At 43.2% G+C, this 15,137-nt stretch overlaps 1 protein-coding gene across 1 annotated transcript in view; it reads left to right on the forward strand.

Annotated features, from left to right (window-relative positions):
- LOC126987663 (protocadherin Fat 1-like) overlaps nucleotides 1-15,137 on the forward strand; it is a 43,398-nt gene that overhangs the window by 15,126 nt on the left and 13,135 nt on the right. The window contains exon 12 of the mRNA XM_050844790.1: nucleotides 13,321-13,529. Within this exon, the coding sequence (XP_050700747.1) occupies nucleotides 13,321-13,529 (209 nt within the window). The remainder of the gene's footprint in view (nucleotides 1-13,320; nucleotides 13,530-15,137) is intronic.

The raw sequence follows: 15,137 nt of genomic DNA on the forward strand, positions 1-15,137 counted from the left end.
ATGTGAGAGTCAGAAGTGTATAATACTGATCTGAGGCGCCTTACACTTCCTGCTGTCTGCTAATGCTCTGCCAGGCTGTGTCATCTTCACGCACAAGTACTACATCTACCTCTCCAAAATTACGCATGCTTTTTTTTATATTTTTTACTGATGCCGGTCCGGAGCGTGTCTGGGTTAGGATAGTTATGCCAGCGAGCATTTTCATATCTTCCATTTTTATATCTTGAGCTGTCTTCTTTACTGTAAAGAAAAGTGAGCTTGGATGCACAAGTAAGTAGTGGTCTTTTTTTTTTTTTTTTTTTTTTTTTTTACTGCTTTCTCTACTGTAAAAAAAAAAAGTTCCACAAGTAGCAGTAAACTTTCAATTTTTTGTATCTTTTTGCCATGTTTTTGTATCTCCCCCTCCCCCCTCCCCCCCTTTTTTTTTTATTTATTTATTTATTTATTTATTTTTTTGAGCTGTTTCCTTTACTCTAAAAAGTGTGAGTTTGGATGCACAAGTGATTATCGTATATAGAGAGACTGTTCCATTAGTTCCATAAGTATCAGTGAACTCCCAAATGTTACAGAAAATGAGGTGTACCAGTTTTTCATCCGTGGCGAGGACAGCGGCTCCCCCCAGCACCACTCCGACGTGCCCGTCACCATCTTCCTGCTGCCCCCTCATGAGAACCCCCCGCACTGCGCCAGGAAGTATGCACAGTTCTTCATCAGGGAGGACGCCCCCATCGGTGAGCACCCACAGCTATCAGTAATATGACACACACACACACACACACACACACACACACACACACACACATAAAAAAATAAGATAAAATTAAAAAGTCACTGGTAAAATGCATATTATTTAAGAAAATACAAGGAAGGAAACAATATGCAGATCACTTGGCACACACACACACACACACACACACACACACACACACACACACACACACACACACACAGGCATTTGATAAGAGACTGATGTGGAAATTAGAAAATAGAGGAGGATTGGGAGAAAAATGACTATGGATGAAAAATTACCTGACAAACAAAGAAATGAGAACCGTGTTGAAAGGTGAGATATCAGAATGGAGAACGGTCACAAGTGACGTTCCACAAGGGTCAGTGTTAGCGAATATTATGTTTTTAATATTTATAGATGATATGCCAGAAAAAGTAAAGAGTTACAAGGGTATGTTTGCAGATGACGCCAAACTGCTTAGAAAAATAAGAGATGAAGATGATGATTGTAATAAACTACAGGAAGATTCCAATGAGATACATGAATGGAGTAAAAAATGGGAAATGAAGTTCAATGAAAAGAATTGTCACACAATGAAAATGGGCAAGAGTAAAAATAGAGCAAGTGGAGTGTGTAGGATGGGAGGGACAATCATCGATACAGTGAAGGAAGAAAAAGACTTAGGAATTATAATACAAGATACACTAACATTTGAGAAGCACATAAATAAGATATTTGGAGAAACATATATACCGTATTTCCTGCCATATAAGACGCACTGACGTATAAGACACCTATAATTTGGCAAGATATATTTGAAAAGAAAAAAAATTTCCCTGAACTTAATGTGTATGCAGTATCACATTTGGCCACCTTACTTACAATTATGACTATGATACCGTATGTTGCTTTGTGCCCTTCTCTGTGTTCAAAGTGTTCCACTGTTGGGTGAAGAATTACAGTGCTCTTACCCCGAGCAGCTGTGACTTTGAAATGGTAAACAAAAGGGTTGGTTGGTAAATTCACTCACTGCAGAGTGTGCAGGCGGTAACTTTCATTGTGCTACTGAAGGAACTAATCACACGGGGATGCTACGTTCGATGGGCCATCTTGGTCTTGATCTTGACTTTCAGGGACTGTATACCTACTTTCAAGTAGAAATAGATGTTAATTAACCCCTTAATGACGATGATGCCGCTGGCATCATATAGTTCTATCAGACATGGGCAACGAGCATGACGCCAGCGCTGGAGAGTTAGAAGCTTTCCAAAATTTGAAGGGCGCGTGTAACTATAGGTCTCTGTCGATGCTGAGTGACTAACTGGCACCTTTTTTGTTCCTGCGATGTCCCCCACCACCATTCCGTGCAAAAAGTAGTCTACAGTTCCTGCCTACACATCATGGCGTCTGTAGAGCAATTCTGTTCCCTCAGCGGTCCTTTTTTGGCGGTCTTTCTTTAGTTTCTACTTGTAGTGTGCGTACTGAGCGTAGTCTTGACACCTCCACTGATTTACGTGATGTTCAAGATGGACCAGTATCTAGTTCAAAGGAGTGGGAGCGGAAGTTGTAATTTTTTGGGAATCATGGAATTCCAGCTAAACGGTCTGTCCAAATAATAATCTGATTTCACAGTTGAATTTTACGGATGATTCTTTACAACTTTTATTCAATGAGATTCATTCCAGAATGAAAAAACTACAAAATTTACAAAAATATTTTAGAGTTTCACTGCAACTTTGGCTCTCCGTAGGCATTAAATTTCCGGGTCAAAGTGGAATGGAAGTGTTGGATAGAAATGATTTAATCGAGACTGAAGGGAGGAGGCAACTAAGAGGACACAGTAAGAAACTGAGAAAGAGGACTTGTTTGAAAGACCTAAAGAAGTTCAGTTTTCCATACAGGAGTGTGAATACATGGAATGGACTTAGCAAAGACGCTGTTGAAGCAAGCAGTGTCCATAAAATGAAGGAAATTCTGGACAAATATAGAGTGGGAGACAGGACTGACTGAGATTGAGCTCTGGCCATGTATACTACAAATAAGTAAATACAAATAGGTAAATACACACACAGACACATTACAGTACTGGGAAATCATACACTCATTTCCTCAGATAACACATACTAGCACACACATCACAATCTGCACCTCATAACATTCTGGCCCCAGCTAGCCACCTTCTGTATGCTCAAAGTCTTGCCTTGTGTTGGCAGGCAATGTGATCACGTCCCTGTGGATGGCGGGGCCACAGTCAGTGCAGTACCTGATCATGGTGGACGAGGGCATGAAGGCAGCCAGTGAGGAGAGGGAGTCTGGGGAGAGTTCAGGGCCCTTCACCGTGACCTCCACTGGCCTGGTGGTGGTGCACAGGGCCCTGGACCATGAGCGGCGACGCACACATCACATCAGCGTCACCAACCGTACACTGACCACGCCGCCCACGGTGGACTACATGACCATCTCTGTGGTGGTGAGTTTATGGCAGGAAGCAGCAAGTTTTGGTCTCTTGTCTGTATTGTTGATTAGGGTTTGGATTATGGGCTGAAATGAGGGTCAATGAAAGACGTTTTAATATATTGGTCTTGAACTGATTGGGTCTTGCTCTGGCATGACCAACAGGTGATGGATGTGAATGATGGCAGAGTGCATGAAGTTTTGATCTCTTATCCTTATGGTTGATTACGGTTTGGATTTTGGGCTGAAATGACAGTCAAAGAAAGACATTTTAATTTATGGATTTTGAATTGGTTGGGTCTTGTTCTGGAATGACCAACAGGTGATGGACGTGAATGACTGCCCTCCACGCTTCTCTGAGTCCGGCTACACAGCCCTGGTGGCCGAGAACAGCGAGGTGGGCGCCACCGTCACCATCCTCACGGCCGCTGATGACGATGAAGGAAACCATGGCCAGGTAAATGTTGCCTGTGTCTCCATGTTATTTTCAGTCCATGAAAACATTCCCCAGAATAAATTATTAAATGTCTGCTCTGCTCTCTGCTCTTCCCTCCTCAGATCCAGTACAGCCTCGGCCCCGATGAAAGCGCTGTAGTGAAGTCAACTTTCCACATTGATCCACACACTGGGACGCTGACCCTGGCGGCCCTGCTGGACCGCGAGACCATGGCCCAGTACTCCTTCACCGTCACTGCCACTGACGGGGCCCCAACCTCTGTCCACCAGCACAAGAGTCACTGTACTGGTCAAGGACTACAACGACAACCCTCCAGTGTTCACCAAAGACACTTACGTCACTGCTGGTGAGGCACTACAAGGGTTTTATAGATAAATGATTGACAGGAAATTGATTTTCTCTGTAATATGTCATTGGCTGTGAAGGTTTTATATATCTACATTGACAAATTAGTTTTGTTTGACGCCAGTGCCTGAGGACACCGCCACGGGCACGGCGGTGGTGGAGCTCAGCGTGACGGACGCCGACGAGTCTGTGGCCGAACTTGACTTCTTCATCACCGGCGGCGACCCTGACGGCCAATTCCTGGTGCACGCGTCAGGGGAGGTGGGGGAGGATGGTGAGACACAACAACAATGGTGACCTGCCAACAACGAAACTGTTCTTTAATGAGAGAGTCACGGTGCTGTGGTCCATATTCCAGGTGTACGTGGCCGGTGAGCTGGACCGGGAGAGGCAGGCCGAGTACACCCTCACCGTCACCGTCACCGACGGGAAGTTTACGGCCAACACGACTGTTACTGTGACAGTCATTGACATCAACGGTTGGTGACAGTATAGTCTTGCCTGAAATGATAATGGATAATGTATGGTAATAGGTCATGAATTAAGTAAGCAGAGTGTCTAGCACTTCTGTGACTCACACTGGTGTGCTTCACGACAGACAACGGTCCGGTGTGCAAGGAGCCAATCTACCGCCAGGAGATCTCCGAGGACGCCACCCCAGGCACCCACGTGGCCTCTGTTGTGTCCTGGGATGCCGATGAAGGCACTGCTGCCTGGAGCCGCTACATTCTCACCGGGGACAGCGCCCACCACTTCAGTATTGACCAGCTGAATGGCCACGTGGCCACAGCCACCCACTACCCACTACCAACTCACTGTAAGTATTCACACACACACACACAAAAAAAAAAAAAAGAAAAAAAAGAAAAGGGCTATCAGAAAGCTGGAAAGGATACAGAGAATTGCAACTTAAATGGTCTCAGAACTCTCAAATATGACGTATGAAGACATATTGAAGGAGATGGACTTGACGACACTGGAACAAAGAAGGGAGAGAGATTTGATCATGCTGTAGGCTATAGGTTGGTAAATAAGTTTGATGAGGTGGATAGAGATGATATCTTCTTAACTGCGAGAATGCAGGGGCTGAGAGGACATAGGGAGAAACTTAATAAAGGAACCTGTTTGAGTGACTTAAAACAAGTATAGTTTTCCACATAGAAGTGTTAACACCTGGAACAGTTTGCGGGGAGAAGTGGTGGAGGTGAACAGTGTCCAACAATTGAAGGGAAGGTTGGATAAATGTAGATATGGAGACGGGACTGTTAGAGCTTAGCTCGGGCCTGGTAGACTACAAATAGGTAAATACACACACACACACACACACACACACACACACATAGCAAGAAATTGAGAAAGGAGACTTGTTTGAAAGACATAAAGAAGTACAGTTTTCCATACTGAAGTGTGAATATATGTATGAAAGGGACTAAACAAAGACATTGTTGAAGCGGGCAGTGTCCAAAAAATGAAGGAAACGTTGGACAAATAAAAGATAGCAAGGGATATACCTTCTTCTCAGTGTGGCAGATTTTAAGGAGGCCCAAGACAGCCAGCTATATTCAAGTTTTCATATTGTTCTCTCCCATCTCACCTTGTAAGGCACTGATAGGTAGACAGCATGTAGTATAATAAGCAACACCAGCAAAGCCCTCAAGTAGCCCAGTCAGCCACAAACACCCAGACCTTACCTAGGCATTATAGCAGGAAATGAGCACTATCTTTGTAACATATTACAACATCGCAATGCCTATCATATATCTTACCAAACAGTGCCATACAACCTCACTGTATTTTTATCCTCCTCAGGTTTAATTGCACTCTCTACAAAGCTTACATGGCAGAAAACTCTTCTCAACCTTCTCATCAACCATTGGAACACACTACGTTGCACTAGCTACCACACATCCTACCAAGCAGTGCCATACAACCTCACTGTCTGTTTATACTCCTCAGATTTAATCGCACTCTACGAAGCTTACCTGGAGGAAAACTCTTCTCCTCAACCTTCTTATCGACCATTGGAACACACTACACACACATCCTACCAAGCAGTGCCGTACAACCTCAGTGTCCGTATATCCTCCTCAGATTTAATTGCACTCTCTATGAAGACTACATGGAGGAAAACTCTTCTCCTTAACCTTATCATCAACCATTGGAACACACTACATTGCACTAGCTATCATACATCATACAACCTCAGTGTCTGTTTATATTCCTCAGGTTTAATCGCACTCTATATGAAGCTTACGTGGAGGAAAATTCATCTCCTGGCCAGCTAGTCATCAACCTGGTGGCCACGGACCTTGATGCCTGGGACCTGGGCAAGCTGCAGTACACCATCCTGCACCAGACTTCAGAGGGAGCCTTCACCGTGGACAAAGAAGGTAGAGAGAGACATTGGTTGGTATTCTTAGACACTTTCGCTTCTCACATCAACTTTTCTAAAGGTCAAAAAGGGGATCAATCAGGTTCTAATGAGTGTTTCTTTAGGTTCACGGTACAGATTTACATAGATTTACATAGAAAAGCAGACCACACAGACCCCATGGTCCAGACTTGGTGGTCTGTCCTTAAACCTAAGTGATTTTACATTAATCAGAAGACTCCAAAACGTTGCATTTCTACTCTAGTTGATATTAAGTTGAAGGAAGTGACGGTCGAGCTTATTTTTGAAGGAGTCAATCGTGTTACACTGGACCACTGATGATAGGAGCTTATTCCATTCTCGCACTACAACGTTGGTGAAGAAAAATTTGGTGCAGTCTGAATTTACTTGTCTACATCTGAGTTTTACGCCATTGTTCCTCGTGCGCAAAGTGTCATCGATCATAAACAATGTTGATCTGTCTACATTCGTGAAACCATTAAGTATTTTAAAACATTCGATCAGTTTTCCTCGGAGGCGACGTTTCTCAAGAGAGAACATGTTAAGGGTAGAAAGTCTTTCTTCGTAGGATTTGTTGCGCAAGGAAACTAACACCGGGTTCTTAAAACTACCCCTGGAAATGAGCAAAACTCTGACGAAAGCCTTGTCAAATATGTGAACTTGGGAGACAAAATGTTTAGTAATACGGCCCTTTGAATTTGCTCGTACTATACTTTTGAATTTTAGGTTCCTGCAGTAAGAGATTTCATTTGAAGGTTTGATGTATGAATGTTGTTGTTGATAGTATTAGTAGGAGTAGTAAAAGAAGTTGTAGTCATAGTAGTAACAGTAATGGTAGCAATAAAAGGTTAAGGAGATAAAAAAAAAAAAAATGGAAAATATGCTGCTCTTCCAGTCATATTTTATTGAAGTTTTCCCTGAGACAGCATTACAATAGCTTGTATATTTACCTACATTTTAAACCTCAAGGAACCACATCACTAGAGCATACTGTTGTGAGGCTTTGAATGAAAGATACTCTAAACTTACCCTAACCTAACAAAATGCCGACGATTACCAAACAATTACCATATGTCTTGACTCGGAAAAATCACATATGCGTCCTTATTAATGAGACTCTATGTAACCCGAGATTGGCCTCTCTTTTGGCCACTCGTTTTTATCTTTTTTTTAGGAGCAGCATTTAGCGGGCTTTTTGCTACACTTTTCTTCTATGCCCTTCAGCTGCTTCCTCATCTTTGCAATTTATACCATACAAACTTCACCTTCCCAGGCAACCTATACACTGAGACACCTCTGGATCAGAGTCCCTGCCCATGCACAGCCTCAAGGTGTCTGTGATGGACGAGGGGGGCCGGGCCAGCTTCACGGCGGTGCGTGTGACGGTCCGTGACAAGAACGACAACCCACCAGTCTTCATGTTGCCAGAGTATCAGGCGAACATCAACACTGACGTGGCTCCCAGGACAACCATTCTCAAGGTGGGGAACACTGGGCAGGGAGGAGTTAGGCCCCGTTCACACTGTGCCAACTCTGGACCATGACAACTGAGTGACTTTTAGGCCCCGCTCACACTGTGCCAACTCTGGACCATGACAACTGAGTGACTTTTAGGCCCCGTTCACACTGTGCCAACTCTGGACCATGACAACTGAGTGACTTTTAGGCCCCGTTCACACTGTGCCAACTCTAGACCATGACAACTGAGTGACTTTTAGGCCCCGTTCACACTGTGCCAACTCTGGACCATGACAACTGAGTGACTTTTAGGCCCCGTTCACACTGTGCCAACTCTGGACCATGACAACTGAGTGACTTTTAGGCCCCGTTCACACTGTGCCAACTCTGGACCATGACAACTGAGTGACTTTTAGGCCCCGTTCACACTGTGCCAACTCTGGACCATGACAACTGAGTGACTTTTAGGCCCTACTCACACTGTGCCGACTCAGCATCTGGCGATCGTTCCTAGACCTCTCCATCACAGTTAGAGAGGCCAGTGACGCAGATGAAGGAGTTAATAGTGAAGAATAGTTTGAGAATACATGCAGTGGTTCCAGACTACCCTTACCTAGCTATAGATCTTGTTTGTTATACTTTCTTCATGCTTGCCATCACAGTTTGGGGCCAGTGACGCAGGTGAAGAAGTAAACGGTGGAAAATGCTCTGAGAATACGGGCAGTGGTTCCATGTTACCCTTACCCAGCTATAGATTTCAGTTGTTATACTTTCTACCTGCCCACCATTACAGTTAGAGAGACCAGTAACTCAGATGAAGAAGTAAACAATGAAAAATAGTCTGAGAATACGGGCAGTGGCTCCATATGTTACCCTTACCTAACTACAGATTTCAGTTATACTTTCTCCCTGCCCACCATCACAGTTAGAGAGGCCAGTGAGACAGATGAAGGAGTTAACAGTGAAGAATAGTGTGAGAATACATGCAGTGGTTCCAGATTACCCTTACCTAGCTATAGATCTCGTTTGTTATACTTTCTCCCTGCTCACTTCTTTAGTTAGAGGGCAGTGACGCAGATGAAGGAGTTAATAGTGAAGAATAGTTTGAGAATACATGCAGTGGTTCCAGATTACCTTTACCTAGCTATGGATCTCGTTTGTTATACTTTCCCCATGCTCACCATCACAGGTCGAGGCCATTGACGCAGATGAAGGGGCAAACAGTGAAGTGAGGTACCGCATGTATGAAGCCAACAGTTCTGAGGCACTGGAGCTCTTCTTGGTCAACCCCACCACCGGCGAGGTCACCGTGGCACAGACCACCCACAGCCGAGGTAATTCATCCACTTACTCACGGTCATGGGTGAAGAGTCGGAGTTGAGTCACCAGAGTCGAACCTGAGTCTTAATATTTCCCTAACATGTTCATTTTCCATTTCTATTTTCTCAGTCCTAATTTTTCTTTGTAACAGTTTGTATGTCAGTCTTCTGAGTCTTATTATTTCTCTAACTTGTTCATTTTCTATCTCCATTTCCTCTGTGTTATCAGTTTCCTTTGTAACATTTAGTATTTCCTGCTGCCTCAAAACATTTCCTCCAACAACCTAAGGACCATATTTTTATACATTTCAGTGCCCAAGCTCACATACTTGACTAGGCTTTCGTAGGATTCCTAGGTGTTTCCATGGATACTAGTGGTAGATTGATGAAGCTTTTATAACTTGGACCTACAAAGCTACTCATTAGAATCCAATTAACCCGTCCGCTGCAATTGGCACGGATTTGGCTTTCACTGGTAGCCTGGTTGCATATACTCCCTGTGGGTAGTAGAGTGTTTGTTTCCCATGTGGTATTGGTATGCTGGATATTCCCTCTCAAGGTGCATGACTTTACATTTTTCTTCATTGAATTGTAGCAGCCACTATTTGTTCCATTCCTGTAGCTTGGTGATGTCTTCTGGCAGGAAATCTGCAGTCAAGGGGTTAACCTGGTAGCAGCGACGGGCCAAATTTGTGCCATGATATAAACCCCCCAAAATAGATGATACATAAACTGATCACAAATGCATTGATATATATTATGAAATGGTTTGTGTGAGAGATGATTTTTTCTCAATTTTCTCGCTAAGAGGGACCAATAAGAAACATGATCCCCGCTGCTTACCGGGTTAATCTTTCTCAGCCTTTGGAAATACCTGATGTGAGAGTCAGAAGTGTATAATACTGATCTGAGGCGCCTTACACTTCCTGCTGTCTGCTAATGCTCTGCCAGGCTGTGTCATCTTCACGCACAAGTACTACATCCAAGGGTGGATCCAGCCTTGAGTTTTGGGGGGGGCCAACTGTTCATCGACGACGGACTGTACACATGGAATTAAGTCACATCGGATTGCATTGTGCTTTTCAGGGGCATAACTCAAGAATTAGATCCAGAATACTTTTGGTCTTTATTAAGCATATATTAATATATAACATATAAGAATCACAATAATCACATCGTAATATTTAAAAACATTGCTTTCATCAGCCTTGACCTTTTTTAATCTTGACAACCCCGTCTTCTTGCCTCCATATGTAAATTTTGACCTTTACCATATACACTTGTCATGCGATATAATAAATAATAATGAAATGCTCAGATGCAATTATGTTTGTTCGTGTTTGCATTGCTCGTAGTATGGCTTATAGGCCTATTTCTATCATCATAACTGAAATCCCCACGTCTAAATGTCATACATGTACGAGCGTATTAAAGACAAAAACACGATGTTTATGCAGTTGTGCCTCTTTGAAAAATCGGACCTACTCTCGCAAGAGCCAAATGTCGTTGTCCAGTCCAGATGACACAGTAGTCTATCACTTCAGCTGCGCTCGGCGAGTGCCAGAGCCAGACTTCATAAATAAGTCGACCACCTTCTCGGAGGCTGGGAGAAGGTCGCGGTGCGTTTGGCACATGACCAGCGCCTCCAAACGTTCCTCCCCCATTGTCGCCCGGACCTTGGTCAACGTCCTGGTGACCTTGCTGAAATTTGCAGTATCGCTCGCGCGCTGGGAGAGTGACAATAAACCCCTAGCCCGAGGTTTATGGGCTAAAGATTCGACAGCGCACGCCCTGAGTAAATTCTATATTTAGAAGTCCTTGCTGAAGCTCAACCTTGGTATTTTCCCGAATCGCTGATTGGCCGAAGAGGCCTTCCTTCTCAGCGCTTAATTCCGATTCGCTTGTGCATTGAGGCCATAGAATTGGATTTTGTTTTATGTAGTAGAGCGATGCAGTATCGACTATCGAGTTCTACATGATATGTATATGATTGAGGGAGGCTGACAGTATCTGTAACGAATTTCTTTGGGGGGGGCCAAAACATACTCTCAGAGCGTTTGGGGGGGGCCATGGCCCCGTGGCCCCCCCCCCTGGATCCGCCTATGACTACATCTACCTCTCCAAAATTACGCATGCTTTTTTTTTTATTTTTTACTGATGCCGGTCCGGAGCGTGTCTGGGTTAGGATAGTTATGCCAGCGAGCATTTTCATATCTTCCATTTTTATATCTTGAGCTGTCTTCTTTACTGTAAAGAAAAGTGAGCTTGGATGCACAAGTAAGTAGTGGGCTTTTTTTTTTTTTTTTTACTGCTTTCTCTACTGTAAAAAAAGTTCCTAGTAACAGTAAACTTTCAATTTTTGTATCTTTTTGCCATATTTTTGTATCTCCCCCCCCCCCCCTCCCCCCCCCCTTTTTTTTTTTTTTTTATTTATTTATTTTTTTTTTTTGAGCTGTTTCCTTTACTCTAAAAAGTGTGAGTTTGGATGCACAAGTGATTATCGTAAATAGAGAGACTGTTCCATTAGTTCCATAAGTATCAGTGAACTCCCAAATGTTACAGAAAATGAGGTGTACCAGTTTTTCATCCGTGGCGAGGACAGCGGCTCCCCCAAGCACCACTCCGACGTGCCCGTCACCATCTTCCTGCTGCCCCCTCATGAGAACCCCCCGCACTGCGCCAGGAAGTATGCACAGTTCTTCATCAGGGAGGACGCCCCCATTGGTGAGCACCCACAGCTATCAGTAATATGACACACACACACACACAAAAAAAAAAAAAATAATAATAAATAAATAAATAAATAAAAAATAAAAAAGTCATTGGTAAAATGCATATTATTTAAGAAAATACAAGGAAGGAAACAATAAGCAGATCACTTGGCACACACACACACACACACACACACACACACACACACACACACACACACACACACACACACACACAGGCATTTGATAAGAGACTGATGTGGAAATTAGAAAATAGAGGAGGATTGGGAGAAAAATGACTATGGATGAAAAATTACCTGACAAACAAAGAAATGAGAACCGTGTTGAAAGGTGAGATATCAGAATGGAGAACGGTCACAAGTGACGTTCCACAAGGGTCAGTGTTAGCGAATATTATGTTTTTAATATTTATAGATGATATGCCAGAAAAAGTAAAGAGTTACAAGGGTATGTTTGCAGATGACGCCAAACTGCTTAGAAAAATAAGAGATGAAGATGATGATTGTAATAAACTACAGGAAGATTCCAATGAGATACATGAATGGAGTAAAAAATGGGAAATGAAGTTCAATGAAAAGAATTGTCACACAATGAAAATGGGCAAGAGTAAAAATAGAGCAAGTGGAGTGTGTAGGATGGGAGGGACAATCATCGATACAGTGAAGGAAGAAAAAGACTTAAGAATTATAATACAAGATACACTGACATCTGAGAAGCACATAAATAAGATATTTGGAGAAACATATGTACCGTATTTCCTGCCATATAAGACGCACCGACGTATAAGACACCTATAATTTGGCAAGATATATTAAAAAAAAAAAAAAAAAAAAAAAAAAAAAATTCCCTGAACTTAATGTGTGTGCAGAGGTTTCATTTGAAGGTTTGATGTATGAATGTTGTTGTTGATAGTATTAGTAGGAGTAGTAAAAGTAGTTGTAGTCATAGTAGTAACTGTAATGGTAGCAATAGAAGGTTAAGGAGATAAAAAAAAAGGATGGAAAACATGCTCTTCAAGTCATATTTTACTGAAGTTTTCCCTGAGACAGCATTACAGTAGCTTGTTTATTTAACTACATTTTAAACCTCAAGGAACCACATCACTAGAGCATACAGTTGTGAGGCTTTGAATGAAAGATACCCTAAACTTACCCAAACTTAACAAAACGCCGACGATTACCAAACAGTCACCATATGTCTTGACTCGGAAAAATCACATTTACATCCTTACTAAAGAAACTTTCTATATAACCTGAAACTGGCATCTCTTTTGGCCATTTTTTACTTCTTTCCTTTTTTTAGGAGCAGCGTTTAGCAGGCTTTTTTCTACACTTTTATGCCCCTGAGCTGCTTCCTTTCCTGTAAAAAAAAAAAAAAAGGGGGGGACCTCATTCTTTGTTAATTTATACCATACAAACTTCACCCCTTCCCAGGCAACCTATACACTGAGACACCTCTGGATCGCGAGTCCCTGCCCATGCACAGCCTAAAGGTGTCTGTGATGGACGAGGGGGGCCGGGCCAGCTTCACGGCGGTGCGTGTGACGGTCCGTGACAAGAACGACAACCCACCAGTCTTCACGTTGCCGGAGTATCAGGCGAACATCAACACTGACGTGGCTCCCAGGACAACCATTCTCAAGGTGGGGAACACTGGGCAGGGAGGAGTTAGGCCCCGTTCACACTGTGCCAACTCTGGACCATGACAACTCAGCGACTTTTAGGCCCCCATCACACTGTGCCGACTCGGCATCTGACAATCGTTTCTAGACCTCTTTCCGACCATGTGCGACCCTTTCACATCAGCATTTCACACCCAAGACCTTGTGTGCCCTTAGTCGCTGGGTTGTCATGGCCCAGAGTCAGCACAGTGTGAATGGCGCCTTAATCAACTAATTTCCTTTATGGCCTTTGGAAATATTTGTTGAGAGACCCAAAATAGTCTAAGAATGGACTGTATTGGCTATACAGGCAGCGCCACATGTGGCCACTCAACTCCAAGCTGAATTTCCCATAGAGTTCAAGTTATAGACTAGAGTGCGTCTGAGGCTGTCTCAGGGATACACGGCCATGATGCCGCCATCGCCCCCAGCCGATGATTGCACACTCTTCACTCCTACCCGATTTCAGTTTTTCTCCATGTCAAATAGTAGTCAGGAAATCGGGTAGGAGGAAAGTGTGTGCAGTCGTTGGCTTGGAGCGGTGGCGGCACCAAAACTTGTATCCTGGAGGCAGCCTCAGACGCACTAATACATAACTTGAGTTCTGTGGAAAGTACTGCTTTGACAGTTCACTGAGTGGCCACGTGTGGCGCTGCCTGTATAGCCAATATGGTCCATACAGGCCTGGCTTTTAGTACCCTTACCTAGCTAGTAATTTCGGTTGTTATGCTGTCTCCATTCTCTGAACAGTACCAGTAGATCTATTTTTAGTCTGTTATTTATTGGGCCAGTAGTCAGTGAGGCCTTTTCTTTTCTAACCTACTATTCTCTGTAAAGAACCAGTAAGTTTATTATGTAATCTGTTGTTTTTTGGGCCAGCAGGCAATGAGGGTCTTTTTTTTTTTCTTCCCTGACCTACGTATTCCTTGTAAAAAAACTCGTAAGTGTACTATTTGTTGTCTATTGCCCTGTTCCTTCTTTTATAATGTTTCTCTGGAGGTGATTAGTGTGTCATTTTAGGGCCAGCAAGCAGTGAGGTCTTTTTTTCCTTTTCTAACCTCCATATTCCCTGTAAAAAACTCGTCAGTGTAATATTTTTTGTCTGTTGCCCTGTTGCTTCTTCTCATATAAGAACATAGTCCTCTTACCACTTGATATTGACCTCTCAGCCACCCTTCTCCACTTCTATAGGAGCAGCGATTAGCGGGCCTTTTTTCTACACTTTCTTTTTGTTGCCCTTGAGTTGCTTCCTTTACTGTAGAAAAAACTCCCCTACTTTTATAGTCAGTGTTTAGCCGACTTTTTTTTAAATTTATCTTTTGCCCTTGAGCTACTTCCTTTGCTGTAATAAAAAAAATAGAATAACTACAATATTCTGCCCCCCGCTGCACTAAACTCCATTTCACTCTACCATATAATACTGTTTTATGTGAAACTGTACTGTACCTTGATTTGCTGCACTGTGTTTCTCTATGTAGGCATCACAATGGACTGCAATGGAGCCATATTATTAACCCGTCTGCTGCGATTGGCATGGATTTTGCCTTTTGGTACCCTGATAACATATACTCCCAGGTCTTTCTCTGCCTC

This window comes from Eriocheir sinensis, chromosome 66 (genome assembly GCF_024679095.1).
Source record: "Eriocheir sinensis breed Jianghai 21 chromosome 66, ASM2467909v1, whole genome shotgun sequence".
Classification (NCBI taxonomy): Eukaryota; Metazoa; Arthropoda; class Malacostraca; order Decapoda; family Varunidae; genus Eriocheir; species Eriocheir sinensis.